At 37.9% G+C, this 21,930-nt stretch overlaps 1 protein-coding gene across 2 annotated transcripts in view; it reads left to right on the top strand.

The window, feature by feature from the left end:
- Positions 1–21,930, top strand: part of ESR1 (estrogen receptor 1) — a 368,696-nt gene that overhangs the window by 276,036 nt on the left and 70,730 nt on the right. For both annotated transcript variants that reach the window (XM_021716020.1, XM_021716021.1), the window contains one exon: positions 18,566–18,704. In XM_021716020.1, coding sequence (XP_021571695.1) covers positions 18,566–18,704 — 139 coding nt within the window. The remainder of the gene's footprint in view (positions 1–18,565; positions 18,705–21,930) is intronic.

Consider the following 21,930-nt stretch of genomic DNA (forward strand, 5'->3'; position numbering starts at 1 on the left):
TTTAAATTATCATTATTTATTTCTCATAAGTAGCAAAAATTTTAGAAAAAGTTGAATACTCTAAAGGCAAAAATACATTTGTACCAAACTGGTTCTATCACCTTGAGTCATAATGAGTATGAATACTACTAATGAGCTAACACTTAAATGATTACCACGTACCTGGCATTATTCTAACACCTCATACTTATTGGTTCATTTATTCATCATGATAACCCTACAGGGAAGAAATGTGTTTTAAAAATAACAGCCAAAAAAAAAAAAACCCTTCCCTTTTCAGATGAAAAAACTGACCCTTGGAGAAGTTAAGGAGATTTCTCATTGTCTCTAATATGAAGTAGGTGAGCTGGGATCTCAGCCAAGGGTCTCTTTTCCAGACCACCTGATCACACTCTTCTCCTTTTTTTTTTTGAGTTGGAGTCTCATTCTGTCGCCCAGGCTGGAGTGCAGTGGCACATTCACAAACACTGCTGCTTCAACCTGCCTGGTTTAGGCAATACTTCTGCCTCAGCCTTTCTAGTAGCTGGAACTACAGGCACACACCATTATGCCCAGTTAATGTTTTGATTTGTTGTAGAGACGAAGTCTTGTTAAGTTGCCTAGGTTGGTCTCAAACCCCTGGGCTCAAGCGATCCTCTTGGCTCCACTTCTCAAAGTGCTGAGATTATAGGCATGAGCCACCACATCCAGCCTAGGCCGTACTCTTAAGTAGTCACAGCTATATCACACTAAATATTATTTTCCTTCACTGCAGTTTTCTTTAAGGAAAGACCTTGCCTATCAAGAACATGAATATATTTTCATAAACAGTGTATTTTCTTTGCCCTTACAACCTGTGTGGAAAAGCCTCTTTGCCTCTAAAAGGACTGAAACTTCGTGGCCATCTGCTGTCGTCACCAGAGAAGAACAACTTCTCAGCAAGGCTTGAGGGGACTCCTAAGTTGGCCTACACTCCATCTAGATAAATTTTTCCTTCTCTCAATGCATACCCTCAACTTTAGCGAGGATGACCTCCTCCCTGTCCTCTAGGTGGATTATGCTTATTCCCAAGTGCAAATCCCTGCTTGTATGGTTCCCATGTCACTTCCTCTGCTGGGAATGCAACCGCTCCTCCACCCTGCAGTCTTCATATATGTCCATCTGGTGAGCCGCCCTAAAGTTCTTCTGCTTTTGTGGGCTTTCTACGGTTTCACCACTCTTCTAGAACTCTTTCACACTTGCAAGCGGTGCCTGGGTGTGGGGTATTAGGTCTTAAATGCCTTTTTTGATCCTATAATATGAGACCACGTTCCATACCTCCTTGTATCACTTTCTAGCAATAGGGAGTAATAAGCACGCATGTAGAAGGTACAATTAAAACTTTGGGGTTGATCTCCATATACAAAATAAATTGAAGTATACTAATTCTGGCCCTTAATGCAGGGCCTTAAATGCAATAGGACTTCGGTGAATATTAGAGGGGTGAAATTTTTGTTACAATAATTTAACGGAGCAAATCCATAAGTGCCATGCTCGGAGTTAAGTACAGGGAATCCTATCTTTTGGGTCATTTCAAACAAGTAAGAGGCCATTCACTATGTATAAAAGACAAAAGAGATTTGAGTGATTAAAGTGTTCCAGTTCACCCATTGGTGTTTTTCTAAAACTTTATCCCAGCTAGCAACATGGGGCAAGAAAAACCTTTTAAAAGCAGGTACTGTTTCTCCCTATGTGAGTACCCTTTTTAGTCTTGGTCAAAAAATTAAATAAATAAAAATAAAATAAAGCAAAGCAATACAAAGCAAAAAGCAATGTGAAGAGCACCTCAGTGTTTATTGCTTTGGTTGATTCATCCAAACCTAGGAGTAGACTTGACCAATCTTTGTGATTTGTCCAAAACTAGGGGTAGATTTGATCAGTCTTTTGAGAAATCAGTATTGGTATATATCTGACTTCTAAATCCTTCCGAAAGATGGTTTTTAAAAATCCATTCAATCAACACATAATTTATTAATCAATGACTAAATAAAAGAAAGATTCTTCAGTAGACCCTTTGAGAAGTAGAAATTGAGACATTAGGTAATTACAAACTCCAATCCTTGTGATCTATTTTTATAGCAACCTTAGAAATGCTTTTTATACTCTGATAATTTTTTAAAATCACAGTCCTAGTGTTGCAAAATGAGTCAGAAGACACAAAGTGTCTCATAGGATTAATATTATAGCTGTAGGAGCCTCAAATGGACAAGTATAACCCATTATGATGGATAATACTGATGCATCAGAAGAAAAAATACACCCTAAGAAGCAATGAGCAGGAAGCTATGATTGCTGGAAGTGGATAGATCCAAGAGCCTAAGTTATTTTTCAACAAACCGTGGTTCCACTTTCTGCTTCTTTCTTGACATTGACTGTGCTTTTAGCAGGGCAAAAGTTATCTGAAATTTTTGTTCAAGTTCAAAACTTAAATCATGTTCACTTTGTTAAAATTCCACTGAATGGAGTAGCAGAAGAGAAAAAGACAGGAATAAAAGGGCAGTGACAGGGAATGGAAAAGCTCTAACGATACTATCCTGAAGATATTAGGAAGCAAGTCAAGCAAAGCCAAGGATAGGGAAAGGGCACTTGGAGGTGTCCTAGAAGTCTTTCAGAAGTGATGAGAGAAACACCAGCCTTCTTATTACCTGTTAGTGTTGTGTTCTTCTGTACCTCAGCTTTGGTTAATCTTTTAAGTTGTTTATTATCTCTGTATTTTAATTTAGTATAATCTCATTGATTTTATATCCAATTCAACAAATTAGATAATTTTCTTGGACTTATTAGTAGGAAAATTATTTGCTTTCAAATATCCTGATTTTAGGTTTTCTCTGTAGTTAGGACTGTTCCTTTTTTTTTTTTTTAACCTTTGTTATTTCTCTGAAACATTCAATTGGGGGTATTAAATGGTTAGGAATAATTTATGTGTAAATATACTATTTACACATAGCCTCAAAGATAATGAGGCCTAGTCTAGCTGACTACACCAACTGCAAATCCCTGCTAGTATGGTTCCCATGTCACTTCCTCTGCTGAGAATGCAACCCCTCCTCTACCCTGCAGTCTTCATATATGTCCATCTGGTAGAATATTCTAGTTGTTACTAAAATCAGTATTTTTTTCTGTTTTTAGCTCCTTGTAAACATTCTTTCAGAATCTTTTTGGAACATCAGTTTTGTGAAAGGCACAGTGCTGGGTTTTTTTTCCCCTCTGGGGGTTAAGCAAAGATAAGTGACACTGCATCTTTCTCTCTAAGAAACTCAGTACCATAGATAACTCAATAAGTCATGCAATGGAGGAGTAGTATTCTTCTAGAACTGGGAAAAGGTTAAGGAAGAGGATCAGAAACCTTTTTCAGTTAACCAGTTACATTTTTCTGAAAGCATGTCATTAATCATGCACAATCTCAAAGACTCCAGATACAGACTCTGTCACTAGTCTTAAACAATAAAATCAAGTCTCATGTGATGGGTGATTTTTCAAGCATTTATGAATAGGCTCTGTTTTCTCTCAGCTGACATTCTGAAGTTCAGGAATTCTTCAACTCCATTTGCTATCCAAAGCAGAATCCTGTCACATAGCTGCATGCCTTTCGGATGATTTGGTTTTTGCCATGGATTCCTAGTCCTAAAATCTGACTTTACTTGGTATCTAAGATACCATGGACAGAATCCATAAAATACTTCACAGTGGGCTGAGTGGACAGTCCAGTAGAGTTACTTCATCTGTTCTGACCACCCTTATAATGGTTGTCAAAGTCAGTGGCTGAGTGGGTGTCCTGGTTCTCTTGGCCAGTCCTAAGTTGGCCATTTCTGTTCAAGCACTGGAGAAAGCTTCATACATCAGGCATATCTTTATGAGAGACTTCAAAGACAAGTAGTGTGTATTTTTGAAGGCCTTCCTGTCTATGTCATATGTAACCTCATATTAATAGATTTTGTTACCTCTTCAAAGTAAAAAAAATGTGTTTTTGATGTTTCAAGATCATTTCATTATTTATTCTATGAATAGTATCTTTATTTTAGACTTGCCATTTACCTTTAATTTCCAAATTTTGATGAGTTTTTTTTTTAATAGACATTCTTTAGCTAAGGATATTAGTGACTTCCTTTCATAGCTTATGAAATGAGTCATCAAAATTGAGTCATTAAGGTCAATTCCTTTACCTGGTCTTAAATAGCAATTGTTTTACTATATCTGTATTTCAACCATTTGTTTTAAAATCTGTTTGTTTCACATGTCCCAAGCATTTCCAATAAATAACTCTACCCTTTCATTGTTCTCCAATACTTTTATGAAAACATTCCACAAAAAGTAGGAGATGGAGAAAGAACTTTCCTGTCGGTATTGTAGTATGTATGAAATTCTCATTTAGTCTGTTGTGTTTTAGGTTCAAGAGAAAATACGTAATAAATCAAAATGTGTCCCATAGTCTTCTGAGAAGATAAAACAAGACAACCATCCAACAGCTTTTGATCATCTGAGAAGTCATTGCCTTCCATCTTTACCCTATCAGGAGTTCTTAATCTGGGGTCATGAACACTGAAGGGTTCTTATCAAGAACTGGATTTCAGAATAACTTGTTTCATTTTATGATTTTTTAAAAATATTTTATTTTGTGCTCTTAAAACTGTATTCTGAGAAGGTATCCATAGACTTCACCAGACTTTCAAATGGAATAAAAAAGTTCAAGAACCCTCTCATAAATGTGTTTCAACCTATAAAATTTACATACAAAACTCATGGTCAGGTAGTAAGAAGACAATTTATCATCTGCACAATATTTGGCATTTTTTTTTTTACCATCAAAAAGGATCTAATATAATGGTAGCTATCAATTCTTTGCTGGCCACTAGTATTTTCCAGGCAATATGATAGGTTCTTTTTATATATTCTTTCTAGTTTTCATCATATCATATTGTAGGGATAGTAGTCTCATTCCCATTTTACAGATGAAGAAACTGAAGCTCAGAGCATCTCATTCATTAATTCATTCAAAAAATGTACAAAGGGTATACACTAGAAGCAGGCACTGTGTGAGGCACTAGAGATTAAATAATTCGCACAAGATCACATAACTAGTAAGTGGCAGAGCTGGGCCTAACTTAGCCCACTGTCCCTTACATTATACAATGCATTTTCATAATATATTCCACTTTGAAAAAGTTAAAAATCCTATTGAGGAACTCTAAGAAGAAAGTCAACAAATCATTTTCTATTCATATAAATATGAAATATAATTAGATCTTTTTAAAAAGTAGTAATTCTGCTTCTCTTTGTTCTAGTGTTGTCTGACAAAGCCAGAGTCTATCAGTGATTTCCTGGTATAAACCAATTGTCCTCTAGGACCATTACTAGTCTTATCATCATGAGATAGAATAAGAGTATGTGTCCTTTCAGTGATGGCACTTGTATGACCTTATATCCAGGAAAAAACAGTTACTTCTCTGCCTTGCTAAATACTCATAGATCTTACTTTTAATTTGGTGTGTAGGTCATTGTTTTATGTGTGGTTGCTTGTTGTTTTGTTTTGGTTTTTGGTCTTTTTTAGTGATCCCAATTCAGACTATTTCTCATTTGTGGTCTGAAATACTTAGAAAAAGAGACTTTGCAATCTTGAAGACCAAATATATTTCACTACTAAATATAAGACAGGTTTGAACCACCCAGCTTGTAGTACTTTATTACAATAGCCCTAGAAAACTAATACAGTTACTTTTTATCTTTATTAGAAAATAGTGTTGTATCCTGTTGTAATCCTTAGGAAGTCACCATTGTTGATGAGACACAGTACCAAACCAGGTCATGTTGAGCTATCAAGAAATGGAATAGTTTTTGTTTTAAAGGTAATTAGCAAATAGAGAATTTCTCTTTTAGGCTGGCCTAGTGTCTTAGTCTATTTTCTGTTGCTATAACAGAATACTTGAGACTGGGTAATTTATAAAGAAAAAGGGGTTATTTGGCTCACAATTCTGGAGGCTGGGAAGTTCAAGATCAGGTAGCTGCATCTGGCCATCTTTTAGTGAGAGCCTTGTGTTGCTACATAACACAGCAGAGAAGAGAAAGGGGAAACAGGCATATACCAAGAGAGGATCAGGTGGGAGAAAGGAAGGAAGGGAGGAAAGGGGAGGAGGAAAGAGGCAGATCCTCTTTATAGCAATGAGAAATAATCTATTCCCTGGAGAACTAATTCGGTAATTCAGTCTCTTAAGAAAGACATTAATCTATCTTAATGACCTAATAACTTCTTAAAGACCTCACCTTCCAACACAGTTACATTGGCAATTAAATTTCAGCATGAGTTTTGTCAGGGAAAAACCACATCCAAACCATAGCACCTAGCTACCTACTTCATTTTTGGAGTGATTATTTAATGATATGGCAAGATCTACTGTGCTTATAAAAGAATCCACCATGGGCTAAAGAAATATAGTTTCTGGATTTCTAATCTCCTTTTAGCCTCTCTAAAGAAAGATGTATATAAGTGCATTGGTCACTGACTTCAGATAGCCAGTGGAAGAGGCCAAAATAATTCTTTCTCTTTCCTTTTGTTGTGTATTTTCTTTGGTGCTAAAATTCGTGTAGAATAATGAAATGAATGTGGGAGGTGGGGAACTGCAGGAAGATGGGAAGGGAGGCAGCAATCTTTTCTAAATAAAACCCCATGTGCTTGTGAGACCCTCAGTCCTCCAGAAACCCCGACTTGTTGGCCTATCTCTTCTTGGTATGGAGCCATGTAGCTTGTCGTCTGACTTCTCAGCTGAGATGTTGTTAGGCAATTTGATACTCAGCATTCCTGATATCTCTTGGCAATTTTACCTTGTAAAACTCTCATTTCAACATAATGAACTTGAGTAAAAAGTGAGAGAATAAGTCTATTTTTTGCTCCTAATGCAATCTAGAACTATAAATCACTGGGTCTTTGGCAACAATGGGTATCTCTTTAGTTTTTAAATCAGGTGTGTGTGTGTGTGTGTGTGTGTGTGTGTGTGTAGGAATGCCTCACTAAAACTATAACATAGTCATCAATTTTGGTTTCATTGAGGGTCTTCAGCCAGGTGGAGGTGGGAGAAAATCATCAATGTTCATATGTTTTGGGGCCTTTCTCTAAAAGAGAGACTGTCTACTTTCCTCTTCGTCTTTGTGTTGATGACATTTGTAGTGTTTACCAGGAGCATACAGTTATCTGGAAAACTCAGACTGATGACAATAGTATTTGAAATGCTGTGTAGGTCTGCTTCTAGGTCGATGGGGAAAAATGTATGTTCCAAGGTACAAGTGCTTGTTGACTTTTCCGATGCAGCCAGTCTGTGCCCTTTGTCAGGTAACTCAGAACTGCTCCACAGTGGCCGGCCTTCCTGTCCATTTGACAAGCACTTAAAAGGGCAGTCTTAAGTACTTTACTTTATAGTTCATTAATTTTTTTCCTTCTTTAGTTTGCAATCTACTCTCAGAAACTGGAAAATAATTTCTTTTACTTTTTTCCCTTTCTCATTTAAGCTGAAATTGATTTCCTTCTGAGCTTGTAAAGGAAAAAAAAAGCTGTAGTTAATACAATTGGCTTTGCTGAATAAAAATAAAAGACTAGTTTACCTTCAAGCTGTGCTGCCATCAGAGTCAAGATCTGTTCTGTCCCTCCCAGAAGAATTTTGATTTGAGTGCAAAATTTCATAATATCCATATAAAATAATTGTAACGAAATACAAGAAGTAACGGAATTGTGTATTTGGGGACTGGGAGGTGGTTGGAATTTTTGTGTGTGTGGAAAATTGGGAAGCTGAGAGACACGCTTAAATCCATCAGCTTCTCCAGAACTCTTCTCAAATACTTATTGTCATGACAACCATCTCCTTATAAACCAAGACTCAGAGTGTAATACAGATAGGATTGGTAACAAGGTAGAGTTGCCATCTGCTTTGTTTTCTCTGAGGGACTTTTTTTTTATCGCCAAGTCTGATCCTCAAATCTGAAAGTCTTGACTTATTTTTTCTTTCTGGAGTCAGATATAGCTGTGTAATTAATTATTTTCTCCTGACAAACTACTTCCTCACCTGTCACCACATAACTTGCTTTTTAGTTAAATGGAGGGAAAAATGGATAATTGTGTGTGTGTTTGAAAACAAATGTATATATTTTAAGGATTTATTTCTCTGTCTACTTTGCAAAGTCTGATATGAGGTAGCTTGTAATTCAATAGTACAGTCAAAAATGAAGTCTGAAAAAAAGTAAGTGCAAGGCAATAATTTTCTCAGGAAACAGGTGAAATCATTACTGCTTTTCAGCATCGTATTCGTACCTGTGCCTCCTGATGCTGGGAGCTGCATGCATTCTGTAGGCATCTCCATCGTTCTCACCAGCCAGCAAAAAGGATCATATCAGTTCTTTAGGAGAGGAAAACTTTTTCCTGTTTCTAAATTTGGAGAGAAATTTGCAAATTATATGCATGTTTCCACGAGGGAGGCTGACCCATACCTTCCTTCTCTCCTTTGTCAAAGATACAATAACATTTTCTCAATCAGCTTTCTACAAAAATCGAGGATACAATTATTTAAAGGAACATATTTAGGATTTTACAAGTTTGTATATGTTGTGATCAGAATTAAGATATATTCAACCTTTGAGAAAAGGAAATTACGTATTTAGCCATTAAAAGATAGTGGTAAACTAAATTGATAAGCAAAGGCTAAGGGAAATATTTCATGAAATTTGTTTTTAAAGTCAAGAATAATTTCCCTCTTTGTATTGTAATTATTTAACACATACTACAATCTATAATTCTAAATCTTAATAATTTGAGGGGCTTTATAACTTCATTTTTCTTTCCAGTTTTAGAGTTCTAAAATTATCTTTTTTAGATCAGAGGTGATTTATTTTCATACACTATTTTATGTATTATGTGTTGATGTGTAAACATAATAAAGTACTGACAGATGAGTAAGATGTAATGACAATATATTATACACACAGACACACACACAGAAACACACAGGGTGACTATACAGTAAACATGGGCCGGTGTCCAGAGCAGGAAAAAACTTTTGAAAATATTTGCAGTAGAGTCTGAATACATTTCTGTGGTTGTCTACTAACTTTTCAAAGGAGAATTATAAGGAATGTGGTTTCTTGAATATAATACTGAGACAGGATTTAAAACCAAGCAACAGTTGAGTGGACTTTAAATTAGTTTTATCTTTAGATTTCTTAATGATTAACCTACAATGTGTAAGCCACTCATTGTACCATAGGCTCTAGTCAGAGGAAAGACAATCAACATTTATACCTTGTGTATGCATTGTAATAGAGAGGTCTACGAAATACCTCAGGCCTTCTGTTGGTTTTCATCTTTCATTTAGATAAAAATGGAGTAAAAGTGAAATTATCACAAACAATATTATTGACTTTTAGTTGGTATGTGCCATAGAAACATTACCTTTCAATCTGTGTATGTAAAAATAATTCTCAGAGTAGGATATGCTAAGTTGTGTTGCATTGTTCTGAAGGAATTGGTAATGATATCTTAAATGTCTTCATTATATCAGGTAAAGTAAGACCTGGTTCTGTTGTCAGACTGCATAGTTGAGGCTGGCAAGTATAAAAATTTCATCATCCATAATTCTTTCAAGATATAGTTATTTTAATATGGGGTATTTGAGGCATCACCGTTCATTTTAAGAAGCAGTGCCTTTGTTTATTTTAAAACCTCTGGACTTAATTCTTCAACTTTTACTCAAATCACTTGACTCGATGCTAAATATGACATATTTAAAACATAACAAATTTATCACATTCAGGTTTTCCCTTACCAATTGTTTTTATTGCTTAGCATTTGCATGAAGACCCCTTTTTCCCCCAAGGCAAGTAGTCCCCACAGGGCAAGTTTTGTTCTGTCTATCTGAAGGCAATTAAGGAGCAGCAAACACAGTGTGGACAGCTGCTGGGTTCAGTAGAAAACCAGCAACCATTTCTAACTGGGGGTGTACTAATACAAAGACAGTTGCATTCTGGAGATGAGAAACATCTTGAAATGCTTTGAGTGTAATAAAATTCAAAATGTGCTTTTTTCTCATTTTTTTGCATATGTATTTAGGCAAAATATAATCCACATGCTCTTGCTCCCTCCACTTTTAAATCATGAAAAAATGTTTTATAGAGGCGTTTGAGGTCTAGGAAGTCTTTTATCCTTTTTATTAGGTTATTTTTGTATATAAATGAAAAGAAAAAAATAAACAAAAAACAACATGACATCATGAATTAGTCGGGAGAAACACAAATGCCCAATTTAAGTTTGATGTTCTAAATCTAAAATATGTGAAACAAAACATGTCCCTTGGTGTTTTGCAAAGTGATGCTTCTATTGGGCAGAAGTTGCAGCCTGTTAGGATAAAGTAGGGAAGAGAACTAATATTCATTGAGTAGCTACTCTGGTTCCCTGGGACATCTGCTAACCCCTTTATTTTTTCAATAACCCTAAGTGGTAGGTTAGTCCATCTGCATTTTGCAGATGGGAAACACCTTCCTAGATCATAACTGACTATGGACCACAAAGAATTACAAGTCAGGTTTTCTTGACTTTTCAGCTTCTAATCTTTTCATTACTTCTATCCTCCTCATTCTGTTGGTTGATGGGTGGGAGTATACGCTCAGATGATCAAAAAGTCTCATGTTGGGATGTGATTTGGAAATAGGTAGTCATCAAGTCTGAGGGTGAGGTCCATTATAGCTTCAAGAACAAAAGAGATGTCTGCAGTGGCTCGTGCCTGTAATCTCAGAACTTTGGGAGGCAGAAGGATTGCTTGAGGCTAAGAGTTCAAGACCAGCCTGGGCAACACATCAAGACTCTGCCTCTACAAAAATATAATTTTAAAATTAGCCAGATATGGTGGTGTGTACTTGTAGTTCCAGCCACTTGGCAGGCTGAGGCAGGAGGATTGCTTGAGTCCGGGAGTTCGAGGCTATGGTAAACTATGATTACCACTGCATAATCCAGCCTGGATGACAGAGCCCAACTCTGTTTCAAAACAAACAAAGAACAAACTAACCAACTAAAAGAGTCAGCTTGGTATTTCCAAGGTGGATATTTGGTATAACAACTGCATAAGACCATTGGATAGGTGAGATTATATGGCGCAAGGTTTGGTGGGGGCTGCTCACATTCCCCTTATTGCAGATGAAGACAGCTGGATACACACAGTGATGGTGATGAAGGGGCAAGTTTGGAAGGAAGCCCAAGCTCTTGAACTGGGATTCAAAATATTTCAAAACAAATGATTGTTTATTATATTGCCATTTATTCTGGTGATGTATGTTGCATTTATTTTATTTTCTACCTGTAGTGCATATGTGGTAAAAGTGATAGGTGATGTTATTTATTTAAATAGATTAAATTCATTTCTTAAAATTTTTTTTCAGTGCTTATACTATAACTGGAAACATTTTTTTTTTATAAAGATGTGGGGTACAATTCAGGGTTAGGTATACAAACGTTGATTATGCAGGTACCCTTGTTGACGGGGTATGCCTCTCCTTCCCCTAGCAGTTTCCCTCAACTGCCAACCCCCGCCCCCCGACAGTTTTCCATTACACATCTTAAAGTGTCATTGTATGGAGGTCAGGCATGGTGGCTCACGCCTGTAATCCCAGCAATTTGTGAGGCGGAGGCAAGAGGATTAACTCAGCCCAGGGGTTTGAGACTAGCCTGGGCAACTTGTTGAGACCTCATCTCTACAATATATCAAAACAATTAGCCAGGCATGGTGGTGTGCACCTGTAGTTCCAGCTACTTGGAAGGCTGAGGCGGAAAGATCGCCTGAGCCCAGCAGGTTGAGGATGTGGTAGCTGTGAGCGTGCCATTGCACTCCAGCCTGGGCAGCAGAGTGAGACTCCAACTCAAAATAAAATAAAATAAAATAAAATAAAATAAAAGTGTTGTAGAATGGGACCCACTGCTTTTTAATTTATTTGGTGTTTTTTTTTTTAATTTTAGAGTTGTAGGATACAAGTGAGGGTTTACCACATAAGTAGATTGCATGCAGGTGAGGTTTGAGCTTCTAGCTGACTCTCTTTCTTCTCCTGATTATGGACCAGGTACCCAGTGTGATGCCATGTACCCCACTCTCTCCTTCCCCCTCCCTTCCCTAGCAGTGACCAGCATCTACCCATCCCACTCATATGCACATGTGACTAGTGATCAGGGCCTGCTTAAGAGTGAGTGCTTTGTTTCTGTGATATTTTACTTAGTATGATGGTCTCCAACTGCATCCATGTTGCAGTGAAGATCATGATTTTGTTCTTCTTTATAGCTGCATGATATTTCGTTGTGTATATGTGTCACATTTTCTTTATCCAGTTCACTTTTGATGAGCATCTGGGTTGGGAGAACCACAGCTTTACTGAGTCTCTCTATAATGGGGCTTCATATAAGAGGGAATCATATCTTTTTTTGAGAGAAGGAAGGTTATATTCAACTATACGATGGGGTCCTTGATCCATGGTATGGTGATAAGTTACTATTTTCAGGAGAACAAGTTGCAAAGTGTGGAACATGAAAACTGCGTGGCATTTGGACAGGCATATATGTTCTTCCAATACTTTCTGTTCAATAGGCTTTCTCCCAGGAATCTCAAGGTTTATTCAACTTGCAGCAGTCATTGTGCTACAGTCTCACTTCATGATTTCTTATCTTTTACCTTATTCTACTCTGAGTCCTTGGTATGGATGGGAAAAGAGATGAATTATTCAACTCTTCTTCCATTAAGCAATAAGGCAATACTGAAAAAAAAAATGCAACAGGCAATTTCATAACTGACATTTGGAAGAACATTGGGGTCATCATATGACAGAAAATTGTTAATTTCTTTGAAGGTCAGGAAGCCAATATTTTTCCAGTGAATTTACTGAGGGAACCAATCAACTATTTTCTAGATTTGTAGATAGCAGTCCCTAGGGAAATGTTGCTTTTTTTTTCTTTTACAGGGTTTCTACTTCTCCTTGTATCTCATTACATTATAACCTATGGAAATAGGAATATAATTACTATAGGGCAGAATTTTTTTTTCCTGTCTCTACTGAAGAACCACTCTTATTTAGCTTTTACTCCAAGGCAATGTGGAACTATACAAGAATTCAATTTATATTAATCATTTTGACTAAAGATCTCTGCATATTTAACTTTTCTAAGACCCTTGCTACACCCAGTAAAGAAGAGTGAGACTTTAAGGATCTCTTTGTGTGCCAAGGCAAATTAAGTGATTTGTAGGTGCTCCTTAGCCACACAGAACAAAGAAGAGGGCTCAGGGTGTCATGAGGTTCAAGGGAGAGAGGTGGACATGCCATGCTTCTTTTATGGTCAAAACTAAGTTAAGATACCTTGGACGAAAGACAGTCACTGTATAATGGAAGGCAGAAAGTGGGCATGTCTATACTTGGTGATGAAGCTGAAAATAATGAGCTGGTTTATGTATGGAGGGTCCCTTTTTCTATGAAAGAGGCCTCCCTCAATTTCATTTGCTAGATCACTACCCACACAGGGGGTGAAGACTTTTGCGCCACTTCTGTCTGTTTCTAGGATGTTTCTCTGGATATTCAACTAGACCTGTGAGTATAGACCACAGAAAAAGACTTGTATTACGGGTGTGAGCCACCATGCCCGGTCACCATGTTTGCTTTTGAAAATTTTATTTTATAAAATTAGACTTCAGAGCCACTGATTTCACCTGTTGTCAACAAACTATTGTCACTACTTTAAATATGCATTCTTTCCCTCTGGGGTGGAGTCCACAGGTCCATAGTCCCCCTTGTCATTAAGATGGGAGTTCCCAAGTGATGGCAGTGGGTGAGTCACCTCTCCTTGTGCCACTGTGAGAATATCTCTGTCACTGATGCCTCTACTCATATTCCACAGCAGCTGCTAAGCTCAATTCTTCACATTGGTGACACTTTTATGTGTTCACGAGAGAAAGGGATTTCATACAGAACATTCTTCATGCTTATAAGAAAAATAAGGCAAGGGATTCAAACTTGCTGTCTAGAATATTTGCCCCAATATAATTTTGTTTGAAATTTATTACGTTATCTTTCCCCATTGGCTATGAACTGCAACTATCACACTACAAGGGTATTTAGCTCCTGTATGGTTAAAATAATATTGAGACCAGTACATTGAAAGAAAGGAGACACTCCATCTAATAACCTCTCTTCATGGTCCTCACATTCATTGAGGTTAATTGACAATCGTTTCTACACACTCCCCTCATCGTGACCCAGCAACTTGCAGAGGACACTGTGCAACAAATGTAATTACCGTTGTCTGCAGGCAATATGCACAGCTGGGAAAGATAATTAAAGAGGCTTTTTTTGAGAGAACTACAACATTTCAACAGAAGGATCGAGCAATCCTGCTGGCCTCCGAATGAAAACTATTACCAACAGACAAACTTCAGACAGATTTCATAATCACCATATTTATGTGGTACAAATGGTTATGGGGAGCTTTGTCAGCTCCCCAAAGACACTAAAACTGTCAGACTTAAATAACACTGAAATTTTAAAGTAAGAATTAAAAAGTATAATTCCACTTAATATGTAACATTGTCACCAGAAAGCAAGATTTGGGCTTTCCAAAATTGATTGGTTACTTGGCCAACTCGCAGGACACCTCCAAGTCCCATCTTGTGTAATTTGTTGAGGTTTATGTAGGGTATTGAATAATCTGGGGTAGGTTTTATCATGGGTCATAATATTACTTGATTGCATTTTTTTTTCCTGCCTAAAACAGTGAATGTCATAAGAAGAAGAAAACCTCACTTAAATGTCAATATTTCTGAAAGTGAGTTACACTGTCAGTTTAGGAGACTGCACCCAAAATATTGGGATGAAAACTTAGAGAATTAAAGCTTCCCTGAGGGCTTTCATTTTAAGTACTACTCACTGGATTTGGTTTATCCTGTAAGACATCGGGTACTGAGAAAGAAGAGCATTTGCTGCAGCATCAGATGCTGTCTCTCCTAGAGCAAAGGTAACCCAGTGCAGTCTATAGGCGAACAGCTGCCTGTTGAAGAGATACCTTCTCCACCACCCCTCTGCCCCCAGGGGATCTGAAACCAAAGTGTTGCTTTTCAATCTTTTAGTTTCTCTTACAAACAAAGCCACTCAAATTCTCAGATGCAAGTTCTGCTCTACATGAATGGAATCCCATCTTCCCAGTGAAAAGACACCAACTTTAAGAAAGGATACTTTGTTGTGAGTCTTGGTTTATTGTTATGGTAAAAAGTGCATTTAAACTTTAAAAAGGCAAAGTTTGACGGAATCATATATTTTGTGTCTCAGTACATGGTCTAGCAGGACTTACAGATACATGTATGATTGACTTGATTACAGTATAGCAAAATGATCTGTTAGAAACATGTGAAAAGATGCTCAACATTATGAGTCATTAGGAAAATGCAAATGAAGGGACAGTGCCAATGCCATACCTCTGTACATGTATTAGAATGCCTAAAATTTAAAAGACTAACCATACCAAGTATTGGTGAGGATGTAAAGAAATTAGTGTTCTCATATTACTGGTGTGAATATAAAATAGTACAACTCCTTTTGAAAACAGTTTGGTAGTTTAAAAAAAAATTAAACATACATGTATCATTGTATATCCAGACATCCTACTTTTAAATATTTAACCAAGAGAATGAAAGCATATATCCATATAAAGACCTATACATGGATTGCTCATAGCAGCTTTGCTTGTTATAGCCCCAAACCGGAATCCAAATGTCCAATGAAAGGATAAACAATTTGTATTTATTTGTTGTATATAGCTATACAATGGAATACCACTCATCAATAAAAAACAATTATTCATGCAACAACATGGATGAGTCTTAAAATGATTATGCTGAATTAAAGGAGTCAGACAAAAAGATAAGAGAACATTAGGAACAGCATTAGCTTTTTTTTATTTGAGTTGGAGTCTCACTCTGTCGCCCAGGCTAGAGAGCAGTGGAACACTCCCTGCCACCGCAGCCTTGACCTGCTGGGCTCCAGCAATCCTTCTGCCTCAGCCTTCCAAGTAGCCGGAACTACAGGCGTGCACTACCACGCCCAACTAATTTTTTTAAAATGTATTATAGAGATGAGATCTCGACAAGTTGCCCAGGCTGCTTTCAAACCCATGCGCTCTGGCAGTCCTCTCACCTCGGCCTCCCAAAGTGCTGGGATTACAGGCTTGAACCACGCGGGCCTGGCCCAGAATTAGCTTATTAACAGCGGGAATGAAACAGAGAAGAACTGAAGTAACTCCAAAGACAAAATTGATGAGGTTTAATTATGGGATGATGGCAAAAGGAGGGCTATAGGCTCTGAGCTCTTTCTCTAGCTTGGGTTTTCCTATGTGATTATCACCCATTTGGAGATAAAGATTATGTGAAAGATGGTACTTATGTATATAAGAGATGGAAAGCTAATTATTTAATGCTGATCCTTTGGCAACTTCAAGACCCCCAAGAAGAAACATCCAGCAGGCAGATCTCTCACTCTTGACTGTTGAAGGAAGACAAACTCACATTTTGGCTTTTTTAATCAACACACATACAGAGAGCTAATAAAAGTGTAATATCAGTGAGAGAAAAAGAAAAAAACAACAACAACAAAAAAGGGATTCCTAGAACAATTTTCATGGATAAGAGGGAACAAAGAGTTGAGGGTGGGGGGGGGGGTGCGGAGAGAAGAAAAATAGACTGATGGGATTTCTCAGGTCAGAAGAGCAGGGGACTTAACTTATTTGGAAGGCAGCAAACTATACGGATACCTTGTTGATTTAATTTCCCTGTCACTCTGGCATATCTTAACATGTGTGGTTAGATTTATCTAGTCACTGGATCCAAATTTTCTAAGTGGAATGCAGAAGAGGTAGTGCCAATTGTGGTTAAGGGCACAGGTTTTGAAGATTATATTCTCATCTCTTCCCTTAAGAGATAAATAAGCTCTCTGGGCATCTGTCTTCCCATCTGTAAAAAGGAAATATAAATTCCTACTTTTTCAGATTATTGTATTAATAAGAAAGAATGTGTACAGGAAACACTTAGTTTTGTTTCTAACCTATAATAAGGGCTTGATAAACTGGTCTTCCTCTTCTTTTTCTTTTTCTCTATCTTTTCCCTTCCCTTCCTTCCCTTCCCTTTCTCCCTCCCTCCCCTCCTTTCTTCTTTCCTTCCTTTCCTCCTCCTCCTCCTTCTCATTATTATAGACATCCACAATATTGTTAGTAAAGATTGGAAAAAGCTTTAATCTCCTAATCAGCCACTAGAAAACAAGAACACATTTTAATGTTTATTACCAGAAGTAACAAGAACACATTTTAATAGTTATTACTAGAAGTAATCGTAATCTCACCTTTATTCACTTGACTCATTCTCCCGTGTGATTATTTATGTATGTTATTTCATTAGTCTTTCTTTTATGTGTTATTTTTAAAAAGAGTGTGGTTTGAGGATGAAACAAAGAAATAGGAGTTTAATGACTCTGATCTTGCATGTGCTCCAATTCCTGTTTGGTCAAGGCAGCAGTTCCCAACCTTTTTGGCATCAGGGACCAGTTTAGTGGAAGACAATTTTTCCATGCCTGGGGGTGGGGAGAAACATTAGGCATTCAATTTTCATAAGGAGTGTGCAACCTAGATCCCTCGCATGCACAATTCACAACAGAGTTCCTGATCCTATGAGAATCTAATGCCGCCACTGATCTGACAGCAGATGGAGCTCCGCTAGCCGGCCACTCACCTCCTGCTGTGTGGCCTGGTTTCTAACAGGCCACAGAACGGTACCAGTCCATGGCCTAGGAGTTAGGGACCCTTGGTCTAAGGCAGGTGATTTAACTTTTTTGCAACATAGTGGCTTCAACTGACACAGAAATGAATTACACTCACATGGGACTGTTAGATCTAAGTAGAAAGATTGCAAGTTTTCTTTTTTTTTTTTTTTGAGTTGGAGTCTCACTCTGTCACCTAACTGGAGTGCAGTGGCCGCTCCCGGCACTACAGCCTCTACCTGCTGGGCTCCGGCGATTCTTCTGCCTCAGCCTTCTGAGTAGCCAGAATTACAGGTATTTGCTACCACGCCTGGCTGATTTTTTAATTTATTGTAGAGATGAGGTCTCACCAAGTTGCCCAGGCGGGTCTTGAACCTGCGGGCTCAGGCAATCCACTCACCTCAGCCTCCCAAGGCATGGGATTATAGGCTGAGCCACTGAGCCTGGCTAGCATGCAAGTCTTAACACTCAGTACAGAACTTTATAGAAGGCTTAGTGGGTTACATAAGTTGGTATATTTCTGAAAATGTGACAGTAAGACACTAAGAAACTTATTGCCACATTGAAATTTATTAATATAATTAGGTTTTAAAAAGAGTTACTTGATTTCCTTATAAAGTATGTTTCTATTACACCTGACTCTGTCTACTAGACAACAGACCTTGCTGGTTCAAATCCCTGGTTGCATTAATTTCATCAGCAATGAATACTTTTCATTTAAAGTCAGTGGGCCTTTCTTGTCTTGTTTCAGGCTTTGTGGATTTGACCCTCCATGATCAGGTCCACCTTCTGGAATGTGCCTGGCTAGAGATCCTGATGATTGGTCTGGTCTGGCGCTCCATGGAACACCCAGGGAAGCTCCTGTTTGCTCCTAACTTGCTCTTGGACAGGTGAGTGACCTGGCTATACCTTGGGAGAAGTACATCCTTTATAAACACCAGTTTATTCATGAAGCTATTGTATCCAGTACCCTGTGAAGCTTCAGAGATTAGGTATGTTTCCTTTACCACTGGGTGCACTGGGATGATGACTAGTTGCAGCCTAGTCAAGTTCACAGAAAGCTAAGAATACCTTTCTGCTAGACATTTCTTCTGAGGAATTGTTATTTCTGATGCACACACATACACACACACACGAAATGTAATTTTCTAATTCCACCTTCAACTTTTTTTATATAGAAAATGATGATAAGCTCCCTTTAATTAAAAGGTTTTTTTGGTCATCGTACATTCAGACCACATTTGCTTCTCTAATTCTCCCATTAGTAAAATGAGGAAATTTGACCAGAGAGTTCTAAAGACCACTTCCAGTTCTATGACTTCATTTTAGTTTCCAATTTTTACCTTCTTTAACATATTGCACTTGGTTTTTTTTGTTTTGCTTTGTTTTGGAATGTGGGTCCTATTATTTTTTTTTCTTTTTCAGTCATTGCTTAGAGTAATAGAATTAAGACATTATTTAATAGCAGCTTCCACAGATGGACTCCCCACCCTGCACACCTTGCTATACTGAACACTTCACATTCTTTGTTACATTTAACCATCACAGCACTCCTAGGAGGCAGAAATTTTGTCATCCATGTTTCACTAGAAAGGAAGCTAAGTCTCAGAGACATCCTGCTGCTTGCAAAAAGACAGACAGCTAGCTAATGGTGGAGCCAAGATTTGAATTTTGGATCTTTCTGGTTCTGGCATGCTTTATTGCCTCCGGTCCTGGGCACATGGTCTTCCCACTCTTCCCTGTCCAGTGATGCTTCCTTTGGTTTGCTAAGATAGCTTTCTGTGTTTGAATGGGAGAGGATAATCTTATTGTTTCATTCAAATGTAATTTTGCCTATATGCCCAGAAGTCCAAGGCTGCCAGGTTGCCCACAATGCATCTCTGCATGGTCCTCTGTTTCGGAGCGCAACACTAACTCCCTGCACCTGTCAAGCCCCCCATGCAGAGTTACAACAAAATTTATTTAAGTGCTGAAGAACTGTACCAGGTATTGCTTATTGTTTTGTCATTTTGTGCTAATATAATTTTGAAAAACAGTGATAGAGCTGTTAAAGAAGCAGAATTTGCTGTCTGTGGAATATATTTCAGTATCACAGTTTCACAAAATTATTGAGAATGACCACTAGTTTTGTTCCTTACAATGCACTCACAATGTCTTCTGTTTGCCTTTTAGAGGATGTCTTCACAGCTTTCTTTTCCTTTCCATTCATTATTTTCCTTGTATTGTCATTGTTTTCCTTTATATCTCATTTCTCTTCTGTTTTCCTTTTCTTTCTTCCTTTTTTCTTTTCCTCTGTCTCTTAAAAAAAACCAAACTCTTATTGTCTTACAGTGATGTGGTTTTGTGATCAAATTGTATCAAGTTGGCAGATGAAAATCTTAGATCCCATAAAATATTTTCTTGTTCCTAACTGGAATGTGTCTTCTGCACTTCGGTTTTTGGATGTTCGTAACAGAGCTCATCTGCATCATGATTGTTATCCTCATCTGTATCTGTCTTCTTTTTTGTAATTAAATCGTGTTTCTTTAAATTGACAAATAATAATTGTACATATTCACAGGATACATAGTGATGTTTTGATACGTTGAATGTATGGTATTCACATTCATCTTCCTAAATACACATTTTCTAAGAAGAGTCATCAAATCATTGCATTTTTAATATAAGAGTTTTTGATATTACCTCAGCTAATGAGATTATATTGCCTAAGATTTTATCAGCTACCTGCTTCTCTTTCCTTTCTATACATTCCCACTGTGACTAATCTTTCGTATCTCTCACAGAGATATGGGTGACTGAAAGTTCCTAACTCTGTCTCGAAAACTCCAGGTTGGAAGTTTCTATTCTCTCTAGATCAGGATTTCTCATCCTCTGCACTGTGGTCATTTAAGGTCAGATCTTTTTTGGGAGGGGGCTGTCCCATGCATTTTAGGATATTTAGTAGCATCCCTGGACTTTACTTGCTAGATGCCAGTAGCAATTCCCCTCCCCACCCCCAAGTTATGACAACAGCGTCTCTAGACATTTCAGTTTTCTGTGTGTGGCGGTGGTTAGGGGCAGGTCAAATTATCCCTGGTACCATATTCCAAACTGAACACCTATCTTCTTTATCAAATCTGTTCCTTTTCTCTTCCTTTCTGTCTTAGTGACACCAACATTCACTGAGATACTGAAACTATAAAGTTTAAATTGCTCACAGATTCCACCTCCTCCCTCACCAGGAGATTCCACCTCCTCCCTCCCTCATCAAGTCATCTCTGAATTGTTTCTGAATCTAGACCTTCCCCTTTTTCCCATTTTCCTGTGTGGACACACATCCTGGCTGTCTCTCACCCGAATTCCTTGTCCCTTCACCCTGACTGTCTTCCTCAGCCCCACCTCTCCTTTTCTGGGCCCATCTTCCACAGAGAGGACTTTCTAAGGCACAGCTGTGATCATGATGCTTTCCGAGGCACCTTTCATTGGCTCTCCCAATTATTTAGAGAAAGTACTTTGTAGACTTCTTATCTTGATAATTATGAATCTCTATTACAAGTATCACAAACACAAGTATCTGCAGAGCCACTCAGAAGATGTAAATGAAGAAGGCTGGTGGGTGAGAGTGCAAAAGGGAGCGCCGGTGCTTAGGTCACCTGGTGAGCTCTTGTCCAGACTAAAAACACCTGGCAGCTGAGTTTGGTCTGGGAGCAGTTCACAGAACTTCACATATTCATGTTTCTCTCTCCCTGCTTCTGAAAGGGCCTCTACCGTTAGAGTTCCTTATCAGAATCTTGTCCATTCTTTAAGGCTCATTTTAGATGCCCCTCTTCTATAAAACATTCCTTCAAACTCTCTGTTCCTCAGACAGAAAGTCGCCTTTCCTTTGTTCTCACTTTGTTTGACTTGTACTTATATCATTCTGCCCTGTGTTAGTTATGATCAGATGTCTTATCTTTTCTACTAGCTCATAAACTTCTCGTAATCAAGAACCAGATTTTGTCCATCTTTGTGTCATCTCCAGTGTACAAAGTCTTCTATGATACCCAATAAATGCCTGTTAATTGCACAGGCCAAGGTCACCCAGGTAGAACTGGCAGAATCAGAATGAGAAGCCACATTTTCTGATAGTCATTTCAG

Source organism: Carlito syrichta, unplaced genomic scaffold (assembly GCF_000164805.1).
Source record: "Carlito syrichta isolate Samal-C Ts95f unplaced genomic scaffold, Tarsius_syrichta-2.0.1 Scaffold308114, whole genome shotgun sequence".
Lineage (NCBI taxonomy): Eukaryota > Metazoa > Chordata > Mammalia > Primates > Tarsiidae > Carlito > Carlito syrichta.